Source organism: Rosa chinensis, chromosome 5 (assembly GCF_002994745.2).
Source record: "Rosa chinensis cultivar Old Blush chromosome 5, RchiOBHm-V2, whole genome shotgun sequence".
NCBI classification, from domain to species: Eukaryota; Viridiplantae; Streptophyta; class Magnoliopsida; order Rosales; family Rosaceae; genus Rosa; species Rosa chinensis.
Window position 1 is genome coordinate 6,432,648 of NC_037092.1, and position 18,500 is coordinate 6,451,147.

General features: G+C 38.1%; 4 protein-coding genes across 4 annotated transcripts; 2 read left to right on the plus strand and 2 right to left on the minus strand.

Annotated features, from left to right (window-relative positions):
* Nucleotides 1-1,541: 1,541 nt before the first annotated feature.
* On the plus strand, nucleotides 1,542-9,958 carry LOC112203005. The gene is made up of 14 exons (XM_040505692.1): nucleotides 1,542-1,601; nucleotides 2,235-2,324; nucleotides 2,779-3,406; nucleotides 3,593-4,013; nucleotides 4,104-4,337; nucleotides 4,421-4,713; nucleotides 4,870-4,958; nucleotides 5,045-5,524; nucleotides 5,620-5,754; nucleotides 5,857-5,869; nucleotides 7,604-7,709; nucleotides 8,951-9,222; nucleotides 9,317-9,543; nucleotides 9,670-9,958. The coding sequence occupies exons 1-14, from the start codon at nucleotides 1,542-1,544 to the stop codon at nucleotides 9,904-9,906; spliced, it is 3,285 nt and encodes a 1,094-aa protein (XP_040361626.1). The 3' UTR covers nucleotides 9,907-9,958.
* Nucleotides 9,959-11,886: 1,928 nt separating this feature from the next.
* Nucleotides 11,887-12,904, minus strand: LOC121049054 (dnaJ homolog subfamily B member 11-like). The gene is made up of 2 exons (XM_040505480.1): nucleotides 12,397-12,904; nucleotides 11,887-12,128 (listed from the first exon to the last, which is right to left on the minus strand). The coding sequence occupies exons 1-2, from the start codon at nucleotides 12,838-12,840 to the stop codon at nucleotides 12,111-12,113; spliced, it is 462 nt and encodes a 153-aa protein (XP_040361414.1). The 5' UTR covers nucleotides 12,841-12,904; the 3' UTR covers nucleotides 11,887-12,110.
* Nucleotides 12,905-14,575: 1,671 nt separating this feature from the next.
* Nucleotides 14,576-15,819, minus strand: LOC112201626 (ethylene-responsive transcription factor ERF091). Its single transcript, XM_024342529.2, has one exon. It carries the CDS (start codon nucleotides 15,556-15,558, stop codon nucleotides 14,752-14,754), a length of 807 nt encoding a protein of 268 aa, XP_024198297.1. The 5' UTR covers nucleotides 15,559-15,819; the 3' UTR covers nucleotides 14,576-14,751.
* Nucleotides 15,820-17,625: 1,806 nt separating this feature from the next.
* On the plus strand, nucleotides 17,626-17,988 carry LOC112203006 (cysteine proteinase inhibitor 1). The gene has a single exon (XM_024344037.1). It carries the CDS (start codon nucleotides 17,626-17,628, stop codon nucleotides 17,986-17,988), a length of 363 nt encoding a protein of 120 aa, XP_024199805.1.
* Nucleotides 17,989-18,500: the final 512 nt, after the last annotated feature.

Consider the following 18,500-nt stretch of genomic DNA (forward strand, 5'->3'; position numbering starts at 1 on the left):
CATTCTTATCAATTTTCTTGAAGAGATAGGAAAAACTAAGCCAACAATCAACAAAATTAGGGTTAAGAGTTATCATCAGTTAGATAATCAAAGATTCACTCAATCTAGGAAATATGAACCATATTCTCTACTTGTGAGAGAAACAGTCTTGGTGTATAATTGATGTCAACATTATCTGCCTACTAAAACGTGGCTTGAGCCAAATCTCATTGAATTGCCTTTTAAGAGGTGGATCTTCACTAGACCTTCACTAGATGAGAGCATCTAGTCTCACTGGTCTAACAGTCCAAAAATTGATTTTGGTATGAAATGTTAATCAAAAAGTGAATAAGTAATCTACTCATGCAAAAAGGACAATGATAGATTACCAGATTAATTATTCAAATCCAAGGTTACACCTGAGAAACAAAGTCTCTTTTTTAACTTTTAACATATGGAAACGCAATACTTAACCAATCCAGCCGTCTAATTATCACCTTCCTTTGTTCCTATGTTACTTGTCAAACAACAGATGTTCATACCCAAAACAAGGAATGCATAATTCAATAAGACTAACTTCTAGTTAAAACAATCTTGTAGTTTTTAGCTAATTAGAAAGCAAATCAGATATCAACTCAAAATTAAAATATAGCCCAAAGTTTTTACTTACAGTTTTGAGCATTCCCGTTGAAACATATATAGTGATAGCCCCTAGGAAATCCTTTTGTTGCATCAGCTCTGAGGTAGATCATCAGCCATGGGTATTTCTTCCAAATCCTTATAGATCTAAGCATATCTCACTATTCCCATATCTGGAATCTCACCATCAGAAACTCAATCAATAAGAAACAACAGTATCAGAAAACCCAATCAAATCAGTAAACCTAATGAAAAACGAAGAACTGAATTGAATCTGAAAGAGAAGAAAAACTTACTAGAGAGAGAGAGAGAGAGAGGCGGAAGAGAGATGGAGTCGCGACCGAGGGAGACTAATGGAGAGAGAACCCGTGGTGGAGAGCACTGACGTCGCGACGGAGATAGACGCGGTAGACTGACAGTATATTGAGTGAGTTTGAGAGCGAGGGTGAGGCCAAGGTTTGAAATGAGGCTGAGAGGGAAAGAGCTAATTTTTTTAGCGAAGGGAAACGGACAAAATAAATGAATATTTTTTTTAGGTTTTTGTCTATTTACCCCATTTTTAGAAAAATTTTTTCTCACTTTTTCCATTAATTTTTTTTTTAATTCTCTCTTACCCAAAACACTCTTAAGGAAGTCTTCCTTAATACCCCATTAAGTTTTTTTATTTTTTTTTAGTTTTTTGTTTATTTTTGAGACCATTTTACCTTAGGGAGCTTCTATTCATACCTCCAAAATTGGCACTTGGACCTCTTTTTTTTTTCAAGTTATAGTTAACTTTATCAACCCATGTCAAATTACCAATAAGGACACAAAATAGGGAAAAAAAAAAATTCTCTTCTTACCTCCATCAAACAGTACAGAGTCTTCAACTTAAAAGAAAACTTTCTCCTGCAACGTAAACCCTAAAATATACATCAAATTCTATGGAAGAAATTGATGATGCCGTAATTGAGCTAAGCATCCTTTTGGAGTCTTCACACAAGGTATGAGTTTAGATGTTTTAATTATGTTCTTTTTTTCACTATCTCGATTACAAGGTATGGCTCAAGAAACTTCAATTAACCATTCTCAATGAATGTCGTTACCTATACATATGATTAATAGGGATTTTTTGGGTGCATAAGTGGAACGATGGATGAAGATTTTAACTACTCTTGTTTTTCAATAGGAACGGGTCAATGCGTAAATTTTTGTTTAACTTGAGTAATCGTTGATTTGTTGAATGGCTGTTCAAATATGTATGTATAGGTAATTATTAGATTCCTGCACATGCTTTGTCATGGTTTTAAGGTCGGTAGAGTGCAATTTCATTAATTGTGATCAATCAAGTTGTTATAGTACTGTAGTACAATGGAATAGTTTAATCTCTATGGTTTATGCCTCCAAGACAATATATCTTGGTGTTCAGAGAGTTTATTCCTAGTGTAATACTATAATAGTAATTATATAACATGGTTTATACCTAGTGTAATACTATAATAGTAAAGCTAAAGTATATATATCCCTGGCAAGCAAGTACTTTACTCGCTTGTTTTTGATTTCTGATTACTTCATGCCTTAGCATTGATACATTGTTACCTTCTAGGAATTGATCAAATTAGTTTATTTAACTTCAGGAACAACAACAAGACGACAATGAATCTAGTCAAAGTGGAGTTGGATTGGAGACCACTGAAAACTATACCAACCAATTTACAACTAATCAGGTGAGTGATGAATACTATTACAAGTTGTATATTGAAAGCTGTAAATTATATATATATATATATATATATATATATATAGACACAGACACAGACGGAGACACACACACCATTGTACATGATAAAACCTGTTGAAGTAGTATATACTTTATAGATCCCACTAATCATAAGCTGGATAATATTGAATGGATTGAAAGGTTTCAATGCCTAGCACTATGCATGTTAGCTCATTATTAGTTACTGTAACTGAAGGAAGTCCTACGCCCTAACTATGCATCAAGTGAAAAAAGTATTGTTGAATAAGGAAAGTGATGCTACCATGTCTTTGGAAGATGATTTTCTTGTTTTCTTGTCTGTTTAATAATGGTTATTGACTATGTCCTTCCTTCTTTTCTTTTTTTTTTCTTACTTGGATCAAGTGTTATATGCAAATTAAAGTCCAAAGTGGTTTGTGTAGATTTTCGAGAGTAAAGATGCATTACTTCAATGGGTCCGTTCTATTGGCAAGAAGAATAATATGGTGATTATCATTAGGAGGTCTGATACAGGTGCTGTTGGGAATAAGAAAAAAAGACCTAAATTGAGATTTTGTTGTGAACGGGGCGGCGACTATAAGCGAGTTGTGAAATCCAGCACCAATACTGAAAAATCTAATGCAGAGAGCAAGGAAAAAGCTGATGGATCTAGTAAAAAGAAAGAGCGTCCAAGGGCTAGTGGTACAAAAAAATGTGGGTGTCCATTCGCATTGAGGGGCATAAATATTGTTGGAGACGAATGGATGTTAGAGGTGACATGTGGAGTACATAATCATCCTCATTCTCAATCTCTTCATGGTCATTCTTACGTTGGGAGATTATCTAAGGAAGAACATGCTATGTTAGTAGACATGACAAATAGTTTGATGAAACCGAAGGACATTTTGACTGCCTTGAAGAAACGAGATCCAGAAAATGTAACAATCATGAAGACGATATACAATGTGAGGAAAGTGCATAGAATGAAACTAATGGCCGGACGATCGCAAATGCAAAGTTTGCTACAGAAGTTGTCAGAACACAATTATATTGAGCACCATAGGAGCGAAGGTAATATTGTAACTGACATATTTTGGTGTCATCCTTATAGTCTTCAAATTTTACGTACGTTTCCTCATGTACTTATCATGGATTGTACCTACAAAACCAATAGATATCGTTTTCCACTTCTTGAGATTGTGGGGGTAACATCCACTGAGATGACCTTTAATGTTGCATTTGTCTACATCTTAAAAGAGACAGAAGACAATTACACCTGGGCTTTGAGTAGGTTGAGAACTCTTCTAGATCATTGTACTCTCAGTGTTTTTGTGACGGACCGTGAATTAGCACTAATGAATAGTATAAGCAAAATATTTCCTGATTCCCGACATCTCTTGTGTAAATGGCACATCAACCGAAACGTGATGAAAGAATGCAAGAAAAAGTTCGCGACAGCAGAAATGTGGAATATGTTTCTCAATGCTTGGAACACTGTTGTTGGTTCTACAACTGAAAGTGAGTACTGGGCAAACCTGAAGGAATTTGAATCTAAATTTAGTACATATCCTGATGAGCTTCGTTACTTAAAGAGAACTTGGTTAGACAACTACAAAGAGAGATTTGTAGTTGCATGGACAGATACTTGCATGCATATTGGTACCACAACTTCTAACCGGTAATGTTTAGGTGAATTTTTTCTTTATATTAAGTCACTTAAATTCTATAGTATTTACGTAGTGAACTCTATGACTTTTGTTTTGAGTAGGGTGGAAAGTGCACATGCAAAGTTAAAGAGGCAACTGAATTCTAGCCAATTGGACTTTAATATTTCATGGGACCATATACACTCATTGATAGAGTTGCATCATACAGATATCAAGGCATCTTTTGAGAAAAGTAGGTGCTTTTTGCAACATGATTTTAAGCATGAGTACTTGAAGGAGTTAATAAGTTATGTGTCTATCGCGGCCTTGAACAAAATAGTGTGTGAAGCTAATAGGTAATTTGTCTTTTTTTTTTCTTCTATATATATTCATTTTAATTACATATATTAACTCATTCATTAAATTTCATCAACTGTAGGGCTGATTCAATGAAGAAAGATGTCGCTTGTTGTGGTTGTGTGATACGCGTTACACATGGTTTACCTTGTGCGCATGAGATTGCAGAGTATAAATGCTCCAACCGGCCTATTCCTATTGATGCAGTTCATAATCATTGGAGACAGTTGGGTATCAATCAAGCCATGCATAATGACACCGAAGAAAAAGTTCCGGTAAAACAACATATGCTTCGATTAGAGACATGGATTAAACAGCAAAATGATGAAGATAGACGACATTTATTGATAAAAATTGATGAGTTGATGAATCCAGGTAATACTTTTCTAACAGAACCTATAGAGAGGGCAAAAACGAAAGGGCGTCCACACAAGACTGACACTAGTACTCGTCGTTTGCCATCTGGCTTTGAGATTGAAAATACTCTTTTAGGTCCTGACAGTCACTCACATGCACCTACTGTTTATGAAGTTGGTCAAGATGTTCCCCATGGTCCTATTATATCAATTCAGAATACCACATCAAGTAAGAAACCTAAGGATTGTACAACTAAAATTAAGGTACAAATGCCTTCTTCTTCTTTTTTTCCCCGCACATTTAATATTTCACTTTTTATCCTAACAAAATTTTTGTGCTCACTTTACAGAGCCCAGAAGATACTAGATTTGCCCTTACGAATAAATATAATTTGCAATTTCGAGTTGGGATGCAGCCTTATATTGTAGGTGCATATGATGTTGAATCTGATGGTAACTGTGGATATAGAGTTGTGGCTTCAGCAATGGGTTTTGGTCGGAAATCATGGCGCAAAGTTCGTAGGGATTTATTAAACGAGTTGCATAGTATGCGAGAACTGTATGTAATTCTCTTTGGTGGAACTGAGGTTGAGAAGGTTCAGCAGACGCTTAACCATTATGGCTCTGGAAATGCAGCGGAAAAGTATTGGATGTACTTTCCCGAAATGGGGCATTTAATTGCAACATGTTATGGTGTAGTGGTAATATTTCTATCAGAAGGGCAATGCATAACATTCCTCCCCCTCGTAGAACACAAGATTGGGCAGTTCAGTAATGATGAGCTCAAAGAGATTGGAATTGGCCATGTGAACAAAAACCATTTTGTGCATGTATGTCATATTTCATTACTCTACATTTTCTTTTTTGTCCAACTTCTTTTGTGTTTTCACATGCTCACTATCTTGTGTTTTTTTTTTATATATAGCTTAAATTGTCTCTTGGACATCCCTTGCCATATCTTGTACCAAATTGGGAAAGAAATGCTGACGTCAAAGTTCGACATTTGTTTTCTATATATCAGGACCGCCTAAATCGTTTCAAAGAGTGTTGTCCGAGAAAAGTACATCCAGAATCATTCACAATTGACGATTGAGTAGCATTTTATGTAATTTTGAATGATTATATAATTTGTAGACGTTGACTTTTTGATGTAATTTTGAAGGATGATGGAACTGGTAGACATTTAATTTTTTGGTTTTTCAGTTTCTTATTCTGCCAGTTTTCTTTTGAGTTTTGAAGTTTGATGCTTGGTTTTATTGGGATTTCGTTTAGGGACCTTTTGTTTATAGTTTGCTTCTCAATTATGTATTTTGTTCATGTAATTAGAGGCCATTTTTGATAGTTCCAGAAATTAGCTAATGTACATTGTTCAAAAGAACTAATACAATGATACAATCAGCCACGTACTGACTTGCACTCAAATGCGAGGTTAATATCAATTAATTAACTAACTAATATAATGTTGTACATACATTGTTGATTCAGCTTTGCAAATTAAGACGTAAAATGCTGTAATGTAAATACGCTGCATGTGTGTGTGTGTCTATATATATAAGAGGCAGCCTACAATTCTCACATACTGTTCATTCTTTTTGTTCAAAAATTGAAAATTGAAAGGGAATTGAAATAGGTTTATGAAATGTTCAAAAAATAAAGGAGGTCTAACTACCGATTTTAAAGGTATAAATAGAATAAAAAATAAAAAAAAGGCTTTTATAGATTTTATTAGACAATGGGTATTTTGGGAAAAGTAGGGAGGTGTAGATAGCATATTGGTTATTCATAAAAGTAAGTTGGAGGTCTATTAAGTAGGGAGGTCCAAGTGCCAATTTTGGAGGTATGAATAGAAGCTCCCTTTACCTTATCCCTTTGTTACTTAGAGAGAGAGAGAGAGAGAGAGAGAGAGAGAGAGAGAGAGAGAGAGAGAGAGAGAGAGAGAGAGAGAGAATGGAAGAAAGAGAAACCATAGGAGACTTCGCCGGAGCCCAGTTGCAGGCTGCTGTCCACGGGACTTTTTTGAAAATCTCGCCGGAGGTCCCCAAAGAGGTCGTCAGAGATCTCATAAGTTACCGGAAATGTTTATTGCCCCCAATAATCTATTGCCCCCTAATAGAACTTTCAGTCGCTGGAACGGGAACTAATCTCCACAAATTTAAACAAATAAAACTTTGATTAAAGAAAAAAAAAACGAGGAGATTACATCAATTCAAAACGTCTATTACTCCCCTAATAGACCTTTAACAAACCTCTATTGCCCTAATAGAACTTTTTTTTTTTCTTTTTTTTTTTTTCCATTTTTCTTTCCTTCTAGGCCTTCTGCCCCTGTTTTACCCAAAAAAAAAGAAACAAAGGAAAGAAATAAATTGATTTGTGGCCCCAATAAAACATTTTTTTTCTTTTTTTCTTGCATTATAGGCATTCTGCCCCCATTTACCACAAAAAATAAAAATAAAAATCAGAACGACGTCGTCCAATCCCTGACAGCAAAGCTCGACGAAGTTGGCAAGTGGAGCAGAAGCATCTCGAACCCAGATCGACTTCAGCCTTGAAATCAGAGCTTCCTTTGAACTCAGATTGACTCCGGAATCTTAACGAAATCCTGGCTGTCAGATTCGGCCTCTGACGAGGCGTTCGGGTGGTGCAGCTTCACCAAGCTCCTGTACGCCTACTTGATCTCCATCTGCTATGCGTTGTTCTTCACCTGCAGAACCTCGTACAGGCTCGAGGATCTGGCTAGATCAGATTGAGAGAGAGAGAGAGAGAGGAGACACAGTGGAAGTGCTTGTAATTCTTTAATTGGGTTGAGGGTGAAATGGTCATTTTCTGTTAAATTGGATAGGTGGGAACAAAAATCTGTTGCTGGGGTAAGTGATAGCTTTGGGTTAAGGTTCCTTTTTTTTTTTGTTCAGTTACTCAGACAACAGATGTCGTTGTCACTGTTGTCCGAAATTTTGTCAATTTCACCAAATTCCATCTTTATGGTTATTTGTTGGCTGAGGAGAGGATACACGACAGGTTTAGAAAATATGTCGTCTGATTAATTCAGACAACAGCAAAAATTGATGTGATGTGTTGTTTGATGATAAGTGTCGAGTGATTCACTTATTCTAGTAGTGTTGACACACATTCCTAACAAGGCTATATATCCAATGTACTACATACACCGCTGCATACACGGTGCGTTTAGCCATTGAAATTCCCACTTGTCTCATGGTTTTGACAATTATGAATATGCAATTTGTTGTCTTGATCAGTTCCCACCGCTTTATGGTCACAAAGCATAATTAAACTGATTCTCCAAAGCCATTTGTTGTTTGATTCTTTTGACAATGATTAACTTGAATATATATATATATATATATATATATATATATATATATATATCCTGAATCTCTTTCCCTTTAGTTCTCGGACAAAAGTTACATCAGCACCGCACTTTTAGTTGCATATGCGATTTATGTGTGTTGATTAGTTCTCATCAAAACTGTTGCAGGTACCACATCTTTTGAAGAAAACATGACCACCCCAATATTTTGGTGCTTGTGACTCTCAAGGTAAGAGAAAGAATATGGTATTTCTCGAGGTTGCAATCCAAGAGATTCTGACCACAAGAGTACAACTCACTTGGCTCTGTAACTTGTTTTAGACATTTTTTTTGTAAAAGGAGAAAGCTACTTTATGCAGGAAATATCCGAGCTTCATTCCGGCCTGTCAGGTGACCTTCAGATTGTCTTAGGATTGTTTGTATGAGTTCAATCCTCCATGCGTACTGAGGAAGCCTTCAAGAAGGTAGCACAATGATTTTCCAATACTGCCATGACTGCACTGCCCGCATCGACCACCTGAATTTGATCTAGCAACTCTTGCATGCTTCTGCATTTATGTGCTTGTTGTAAGCATGAGACAATTCCCATAATTCCTCCACTTTGTGTTTTCTGCAGTTTTGTGATCGCAGGTGAGCCAAGTAGAACACGCTGCTGATTTGTGGTTGAAGGTGAGCTAAACCAAGCATTCTGCAGACTTGTGGCTGGAGGTAGGCACCCTTTTATAGAGAGATGGCCACTTTTCTTTCAAGGCAGCATTTTGATGAAGACTTTGATGCAGGTGGAGATATAACTTGGGGACGAGACTCTGCCCTGGGATCATCTTGGAGCCGCTTCCCCACTATTGTGAACAGAACTTGGCAGATTTATCCTTGGCGTGAACCAACAGCCCGAGGCTTTCACTTGACACTCATCTTTGCCACCCATACGCAGGACGCACCGCAATATAGGTATCAAAAACAAGTGTAGTGAAACTCGGGAACTTCGCAGAACCGTACTTGGTGTGAACTGGCAGCCCCCCGGGCATTCACTTGACACTCATCTTTGCCACCCATATGCAGGACGCACCGCGATACAGGCATCAAAAACAAGTGTAGTGAACCCCTCTGTTTCTCTTCTTTTGCCATCAGAAAGTTGTCGAAATCCCTTCTCTTTGCACGTGCTTCTTTCATTCTCTGAACCTGCAATTGTCGTCAACATAAAAGGTATTTCGAAAATGTTTTCTGGTTGTTGTTTTATGTCCTTCTGATTTCTGGTGGGCAGCAGTAGAGTTTTGGGGTTTTGTGGCTTTTTGGTTGGTGTATTTGGCTTTGGGGGTTTCGAGGCTTTTTAGCACGGAGGATTTGTTATCGGTGCTGTTTTGGAAGGGTTATAAAGCCCATGTGGAAATAAACAGAGGAAGGACTTTCTGCACTCATGAACCCATCAGCAACAATACAGGAAAAGTACCAATAAAAGACCATGGAGAAATGACCAGCAGGATACCTGAACTTGATGCTCTCCTGTCGTCGGGTTGTAGTCTCCAGGTAACTAAGCAATGTGCACTATTTCTTTCTCTTGAACGTCGCCTTACTTTGATGCAGCAATTTGACTCACCCTTCTCTCTATTTCTCTCCGTCCCTTTCTTATGCAGCCTTGTGTTTCTTATATAGGAGGCAGTGAAGATTCTAGAGGGCTGGATAAACATTTGTTTGAAATTTGAATCTCCCGAAGCTCACGAAGATAAGCTGTTGATCGGAGACTTCGTCTTTGACTTTGAGATTGAACTTGGACGCCCTCTGCCACTTTGTTCTTATCTCACTTTGAGATATTTGAATCACAATTTGAATGCTTTCTTCTGTTTGTTTTTTTTCGTAGCTTATCCCCGCCCAAACTTGGTCGACCTTTGAATTTGAGAAAGAGATAATTTGTAAATAAATATTTGTTTAACTGCTGTCATTATCCTCATCTCTCTCTTTTTTTTTGAAGGGATTTTGTCCACTTACCCCATTTTTAGGGATTTTTTTCCCACTTACCCCATTAAGTTTTTTTAATTCTCTCTTACCCAATACACTCTAAGGGAGTCTTCCCTAATACCTTTTTTTTTGTTTTTAATTTTTTTTTAATACCATTTTACCCTCACCCCCTTGTTACTTAGAGAGAGAGAGAAAAAAAAAATAGAAGAGAGAGAAACCATGGGAGACTTCGCCGGAGCCGGTCACCGGCTGCCGGAATCCGGTCACCGGCCGCCGGATTCCGGCCAACTTCGCCGGATTCCGGCCAACCTCGTCGGATTCCGGCCAACCTCGCCGGATTCCGGCCAACTTTCGCCGGAATCCTGTCGCCGGATTTCGGTCACCCAATAGACGTCTATTGCCCCCCAATAGACGTCTATTGCCCCCCAATAGACGTCTATTGCCCCCCCAATAGACGTCTATTGCCCCCCAATAGACGTCTATTGCCCCCCCAATAGACGTCTATTGCCCCCCCAATAGACGTCTATTGCCCCCTAATAGACGTCTATTACCCTCCAATAGACGACTATCAGCCATGTATTGCCCCCCAATAGATGACTATCAGCTATGTATTGCCCCCAATAGACGACTATCAACCATGTATTGCCCCCCAATAGACGTCTATTAACCATGTATTGCCCTCCCAAGAGACGATTATCAGCCATGTATTGCCCCCCAATAGACGTCTATTGCCCCAATAGACGTCTTTGATTCTATCTGGTATCTACCAATCTCGGTTCAAACTTAGCATCCAACATGACATTTCTCGGCTTCAAGTTGTTATGCATAATTTGAGGCACATATGCATGAAGATACTGAAGCCCTTTAATCACCCCAACTGCAATCCGAAGCCGAAAATGCTCTAGGCACCCACGTCCAGAGCTGCTTTTCTCACCGGTGGTCCAACCGGAGCTTTGATCGGAGAGGTAGCTTCAAGCAGAGCTTCTTCGTCGCCTTCAGGTAGCTTCGACCGGAGCTCCACCACGTTCGCTCGACTCACATTCACCACCTGATGGTCCCGGGTCGACCCGGCCGGCAAAAACGCCTTCTGACATCCAGTTGGTTAGGGCCACCAGCAGCAGCGAATTCTTCTCAAGTCGGATCTCAGACTCTGTCCGCTCCTCGCCGCAGAAGAAAGGTTGAAAACCTATCAACCTAGCCAACTTGATGGTCCGGAGTCTCGAAATCCGGTGAAACCTTGAGGCCGATGAGTTTTAGAAGACGGCGGTTGTCGGTGCCATCAGGGCGACGAGTGGCCTTCTGGACCTTCGACACTATCGTTGACGAAGAGTGGAGCGACGAGGAGAGAGAGAGAGAGGGAGAAAGCCGGCTCCGGTGTCCGGCATCTAGAGAGAGAGAGAGAGAGAGAGAGAGAGAGAGATCCGCGCAGTGGTAATGGTGGCAGTGGTTGTAATTATTTAATTGAGTTGAGGGTAAAATGGTTATTTGATGTGAAATTGGGTTAGTGGGAATAAAAATCTGTTGATGGGGTAAGTGGGTTAACTTTGGCTCATTTTGGGGCTTTTGGTCAAGAACCCTTTTTTGAATAATTGAGACAGCTACATGCTTTGTACATTGTGGGTATTTTTATTATTATTCAACAATCCTAGTTATAAATGTACCGAAATCACAAATCACTAATTTGACATCGTTTGATAGAGCAAGTATTAAGTCACATAGCTTGCTATTAACAGGTGCATATAGAGGCTGTTGTATGTAACCATGATGGATGGCTTATATAAGCAAACCATTATGAATTCACAAGTATTATATGTATCCATGGGTTAGCCAGGTATTTTATTCCATTAGGAATCATAATCTTTAATAAAAATTTAAGAACAATGATAACAAATTCACTAATATTACACCGGCAAAATGCATAAAAAGTAATTCAGTCCATATAGAATATTGAGATAATGAAAATTCAATCCTTTGGCCAAAGGATTCTGAGACTGGAACCAGAGATCGATTTGGCTAATATCATGTCTAAAGGCAAAACAAACCTAATACTGCTACACAATTCATCTCTCTGACTTCACATATTTTTACCTCTCACATTCCCGTAACATTGCTGCACTCAGTTCGTGCTATATCTGCTGTTAAATCATCTCCCATTCCTAAAGCAGGAAAAAAAGAAGAAGAAGAAGAAGAAGAAGAAGACAAAATCAGCTGAAAAACAAAAATAAAATAATTTGGCATTTTGGATATCTCTTATTAACTTTTAGACTGGAAACTTATATGAGTAGTGTTGTATCAATCCAAATTGTGTCCTTTATTAAAATCTGAAACCCATAAAGCAAAGTTAACTTGAGATGATTAAAAATTAGGGAAATACCTAATATTTACAAATGTCTAAAATTTGAGATGATTAACGCTCTCACGTACCTCGATATTATTTTCTGGTTCTTTATTTCTGATAACCCTCGTCACAGAATCGCATGCCCAGCCTATTGAATCCGCAGTTCCCACACATACATTCTTAACAAGGCTACAGGTCCCATTTACTGCACACACTGTACCAGCAGCCGCCAAACCCCCCACCACGAAACATGAAAAACCAGTAGCCCAGATGAACACCTCACCTAATGTTATCTTATCGAGGCGTAAAAGAGCGTGAAACTTTTTCCGGGATTCTGGGTCCTTGAGTACCTCATAGGACTCCTTGAGCTGTTGGAACTCGGCGCCGGCGAGGGGATAGTCTGGCCTCTTGTCTGGATGCAAGAGCAAAGCCTTTGCTTTGTATCTCTTTGTAATCTCTTGCTCTGTAAGCTTAGCGCCTTCATCGCCCGATGGTAAATCAAGAACCTTATAATGATCTGTTAGCACCATATCGGTTCTTTCTAAGGTTAATTGCTTATGGACCAGAGAGAAAGAAGAAGAAGGAGTACGCAGGACTCGGAGTAATAACCAGGTTTTCCAACTGTGTTATATAAAGCAGACCTAGAGGCCGCTATACAAAAAAAAAAACTGGAGGCCCGATTGTAGATTTGTTTGGGTACGACTGTATATGAATAGTTTAAGGTCACGTAAGGAGAATATACCTTTCTGGGCCTCTTCTGGGCTAAGATCCAATAGATAAGAGTTTACATCCTAATAGGATTCAAGTCAATTCTGTATATTGCATCACAGATTAATTAATTCTAACCGACTTATAAGTAAAAAAAAAGTTGCACATGCTAAAACAATAAGATAAATGAGTTGGTAAAAAAAAAAAATTATATATATATATATATATATATATATATATACAGTCATTCTCAGGTGCGGACGTCCGTACCTAAGCAAAAGGTACGGATTTCCATTTTTTCCCCAGTTTCCGATCACACATTTACATATTAACCGTTCAGTTTTTAAGTCCTAATGTATAGATCATCTCTGCAAAATTTCAGCCACATTGGTGATCGTTAAGGCATTTAAAACTGCAATTTACAACAATGAATACGAACAGTTCCGGTTCAACAGATTCACAACCGTTCGTATTCATTGTTGTAAATTACAGTTTTGAATGCCTTAACGATCACTAATTTGGCTGAAATTTTGCAGATATGATATATACATTAGGACCTAAAAACTGAACAGTTAAGATGTAAATGTGTGATCGAAAACTAGGGAAAAAATGGAAATCCGTACATTTTGCTTAGGTACGGACTTCCGCACCCGAGAATGGTTGTATGTATGTGTGTGTGTGTGTGTATATATATATATATATATAAACACACACACACACGAGTTGCTTCCACAGGTTATAATGTTATTTCAGCATTTGCTCAAAAGAGATTGTAAGTTGTAAAGAAAGTTGGGATTACGATGGGCCACATCATCAATCTTAGAGGTATTATGGTTGACGTGTAGTCTTTAAATATTTTGCAAAGAATTTGAGTCTCTATATATTGTCAATTGGTTTTTCGTTCTTAATTATAGTATCATGGTTAGATTACTACATGTGAAAGGGGTTGGACCTAATATATCCAAACTTCAATGTTCTTAAATTTTTTTCGTTACTTTATTTATTTATATATATTTTTTTGTTTTGAAAAGGGGTAGATGCCCCATCATATGTTATTATTTATGGAATTTGAATACTGCAAGGGGGACGTAGTGCCTAAACTTCGTGTAAATACTGCAAGGGGGACGTAGATGCCCCATCAAATGTTATTATTTATGGAATTTAATTACAAACATCCTCAATAATAGAGGGAGTCTCTTCAAACCAAACATTGTCAAAATAAGACAAGCTAGCAAAGTCTGCTAATCGATGATCAACACTATTTTTTCGTGACTTTTAGAATAAGGACAATATAACAAGATACAAAAGCCTCACATCATAAAATTGTGAGATATATTTGGGATGTTGTATGTTTTTTCAGCTTCCATGTTCAGCTTTCGGATGAATATATGGTAAAATGTTAGGGAAAACAAAATAAAATAAAACACCTGACAACATCTCTCTTGTTGAGAGTAATTAAAATGAAGTTAAACACATTAGGGATAAGGAGCCTTAACAACTGAGATGGTTCCATGCAACAAAAAATAGGTTATAAGTTTATAACTCGAACAGTACTGGTTGATTTAATGTTGCAGATGACATGGTAATATGGTGACATGACATGTTCTGTTTTGCTCACTCTTCCTCTATGATTAAGTACGAAAACACTGCTAGATCTACCTATAAGGGCAGCTAAGAACGTTATACGCGTTTGTGTACAAGTTTTCTACTTATCTCGATCTGGTCATTTTTTGTCAAAATGAAGAGAGCAAACTGTCCAAGTAATCAGTTCCCAGGTCTTGGAATTCAAACACATCAAACTCATCTCCGAACATCTTTTCCATGCTTGCGTTTCTTTTTAATGCAGGTTCTCCAGTCATTACCTCAACATTTTCTTCCCACTCTCTCACTCCTCTCTTACGAGGATTCAAACCATTCTGAGAAGAAGTTGTGGAGGAACAAATATTGTTGAAGCTGCAATTCTCAAGTCCCATAGCCTTTGCAACTGTTTCAAAAGGGAAGTTAAGATGCGCTTTTGTACCTCTGATTCTTAAAGCAGCTTTGTCATATGCCAGAGCTGCCTCCTCAGCAGTCTCGAAAGTCCCAAGCCAAACTCTAGCTCCTTTTCTTGATGAGTCTCGAATTTCTGCTGCATATTTTCCCCATGGCCGTCTCCTAACACCGCGGTAATGCTTTGTTGCCACTTTCTCTACTCTCTCAACCTTCTCTTCCGCTTCCGGTTTGGCATCCTCATTGTCCTCTAATTTTTCATTGCAAGACTTTTCAATATCACAAGAAGGAATAATGTGAGTGTCGAGAAGCTCTTCCCAGGCCTCAGCTCCCATTGACATCCACCTACCGAGACTTGGTAGCCTTTGAAGAATTTCCATTGATCCTTCTCTCCCATCAAGACTAGGCAGTTCTTCCCATGATTTCGACATTTCTGGTGTGTTGCTTGTTTCTTGATTCCCTCCATCAACACCAATAAAGCTGGCCCACACGTTCTCGAGAATTGCTTCTGGTGCAGCAGCAGAATCATGATTAACACTATGTACAGCCATTTTTCAATAAGAAAACCAAGACTATCTCACATTCACAAAACCAGATAAAGGAGGGGAAAGAGGAGATTGTGAAGTGAGACTTGAGAAATATATAAAGCACTAAAGAAGTAAAGATAGACGCGTGAACAGCTTAGTTATAGGACTCAGCTGGAAACTTGCGGTTCAATCCAGCTGCTGAATCTATGGAGGATTTCAGGAATTAAGTGCTTAAATGAGATGGGGCTTAAGTGTTAAGTCTCCTACACCGCCTTGTGTGGTTGTTCTAATCATTTCTGCACCTTTATCAATGTAGATTCTATGTACTTGGCATTTTATATTATTGAACCCCTCCTGAAATTCATGGTGATTGCATAAGAAACAGAACAGAAGAAGAAATTGAAAGCTGGCTAGAGTATAAGATGTGTTTTATATTGCATTTTATATTGGTGACTAGAGTATAAGTTCAGCTTTAATTGGCATGTTTACATCGATCGCCATTAAACTACTAATTTCCTAGAAGTACCCCCTAACAGAAATGATGAAAGATGATGTCTGCAGACTTTTGAATTGTATTTTAGGACAGAATATGGGCATATAATGTCGTGAGATTGCAAAGTCAGGTAAGGATTAAGAATTTGGGGATTAAGTTAAGATCCCTTTGACTAATTATTGAAGTTGCTGAATTCAGAAGGAAAATGCTTGTGTACTGTTGAAAAAGGGTACTTTAACAGCATAGTGGCATTTTAAAATCTTGTTCTCACGGAAATAATCACTTTTTCAAAGGATGCTATAATCGACTTTAAGTTTTGACTCGGGATAATCCCTTTCTTGTAATACAAATCCATCTGCATAACCTAGTAAGCTTTGTCCAGTTTGTTTCTCTCATATAAACTTGACACAGAAATAGTGGCAAAGCTAGAAATTTGCAATAACATAGGAGCATGTATTAGAATCGAGAGGAATTTGTAAGACTTAGAATATGGAAAATCACACATACAAAATGGACCGACACCTCACAACCTCATAGGCATTTAACAAACAAAGAATGGGCAAGTACGGAGCAGTCATTATGAACTCGTCCATGGTACAAGCACACAAATAATTCTTAATAGTCATAAAATTCTGAATAAAACATAAAATAAAAGAAGCTAAGCGAACAACCATAATCTTTTAGTCATTTGAATACTGATTGTGACATGATTGATATCTTATGCCTGGAAAACAATATTGAAAAACATACCTATTCAGTTCCTAACTTCCTATCCAATCCAATCATACAGAAGGCTAGCAGGGTATCCAATAAGCTGTCATAACTTATGCCCCAAGAAATGCCAGCTTGATTAAGAAGTAGGTGCATTACAAGCTGTGAGTATCATAAACCCGCGGCACGCTTCTACCTTAGAATAATACATGATGATAAACCCTACTGATAAGCCTTAAATGACAAAAGGGGGAGGTTATCTGCCGAAAATTGAAAAACAAAGCAAGGGATGTTTAGTTGTTTATACAGATGCGGTGTATTAACAAGTCTTGGAAAATTAAGGAGTGGAGAAGAAGAAACTACTACAAGAATCAATGGGTGCATTTGAAAAATCTGTGTGTTCTAAATGTATCAAGAGCAAAAGGGTTTGACTTTTGATGTCTTTGCGTGAATTGCGTCCATTGATGGAAAGTAAAGGTTGAAGAAGGTACATGCATTTGGTTTCAGACTGGGACAAAGTTTCGAGTCCTGAGGATTCAAAATCCAGTAACTAGACCCAATTAAGTTACAACTTTGTACCCATTGGGCTTAATTAGACTTTTCTGCGATTGAGCAATAGCTAAGCCCATTCAGTGGTAGAGAAAGGGGGAGGAGATCACATTCCAATTCTATCACTGCTCTCAGTAATCTGCAAAATCTTTATTATTTATCATTTAAATAATAAAACTTATTGATTAATCGACTCTACCTCTTCCTCTTCCTCGTACCTGTCTATCCGTATTCTTCTTCTCTTTTTCCTTCTCTACACTTCTCCAACAAACCCAGCACCCTTTGCCCCACCTGCTCCATTCCAAAGCCAAACTTGAACGAAGAAAATCAACGTCACCATGATGATGCGTCACTGCCGCCTCCTCCTCCTCCTCTTCACCCCTTTCGTCGCTGCTGACAGACTCCGACGGGAGCTCGACGGTGATTGGGGCCCCATCGAAAATATCAACAAACCCTATCTGAAAGAGATCGCGGAGTTTGCAGTTTCTGAAATCAGCAAACAATCCCACAAGAAGTTGGTGTTCCAGAGCGTTCTCAAGGGTGAGAGTGCTGTGGCACGAGGAATGGATTATCGTCTTGACATTGAGGTCAAGGATGAGTCGTCGCCCTATTCCCCTACTACTGTCATATATAAATGTTCTGTCTTCGATGGTATCTTAGACGAGGGGATGAGATTTAAGGGTTGTGAGATCCTTTCGTAGGGTGCATGTCAATTTCTGGAATAATTTTGATATCTTTCGTTGTAATAAAAAAGGGATTGTGATGAATAATTCCACCATGGAATAATTTACCCTTCTCTATCTCGTCGTCATCTCTGGTTCTCTGATATATTCATTCATAAAGTTAGATCAAGTACCACATATTAAGCATGGAATTTCGTGATTGCTACTCTATATAGAATTTAGATACATTTGGGCTTGGATATTCTTTGATTTTATGTTTGCCTCTCGCCCTGTGGCATGGGTCGATCTTGGTAAAGATTTATCTTCCTAGAAAATCTGGTATGATTTTTCTTTGTGATGCTTTGAGGGAGAAATTAATAGCTTAGGTTCAATTGTTCAAGATTTTGGGCCTTTAATCACATATACATAGTGTGAGCAATAATGGGGTAGTGCTAGATTGTAGAGAGTGAACTCTACGTTTAGATGTCTGGGTGTTGGAACAATATCGCTTGAGATTTAGTTTTGAGGATGGATATGCCTGAGTTTGAAAT

Coding starts and splice junctions, on each gene's coding strand:
- LOC112203005 (XM_040505692.1), top strand. CDS start 1,542: ATGGAAGAAATTGATGATGCCGTAATTGAGCTAAGCATCCTTTTGGAG. Junction 2,325..2,778: donor ACCAATTTACAACTAATCAG/GTGAGTGATGAA, acceptor TGGTTTGTGTAG/ATTTTCGAGAGTAAAGATGC. Junction 9,544..9,669: donor CGTCGGGTTGTAGTCTCCAG/GTAACTAAGCAA, acceptor TTTCTTATATAG/GAGGCAGTGAAGATTCTAGA.
- LOC121049054 (XM_040505480.1), bottom strand. CDS start 12,840: ATGGTGCTAACAGATCATTATAAGGTTCTTGATTTACCATCGGGCGAT.
- LOC112201626 (XM_024342529.2), bottom strand. CDS start 15,558: ATGGCTGTACATAGTGTTAATCATGATTCTGCTGCTGCACCAGAAGCA.
- LOC112203006 (XM_024344037.1), top strand. CDS start 17,626: ATGATGATGCGTCACTGCCGCCTCCTCCTCCTCCTCTTCACCCCTTTC.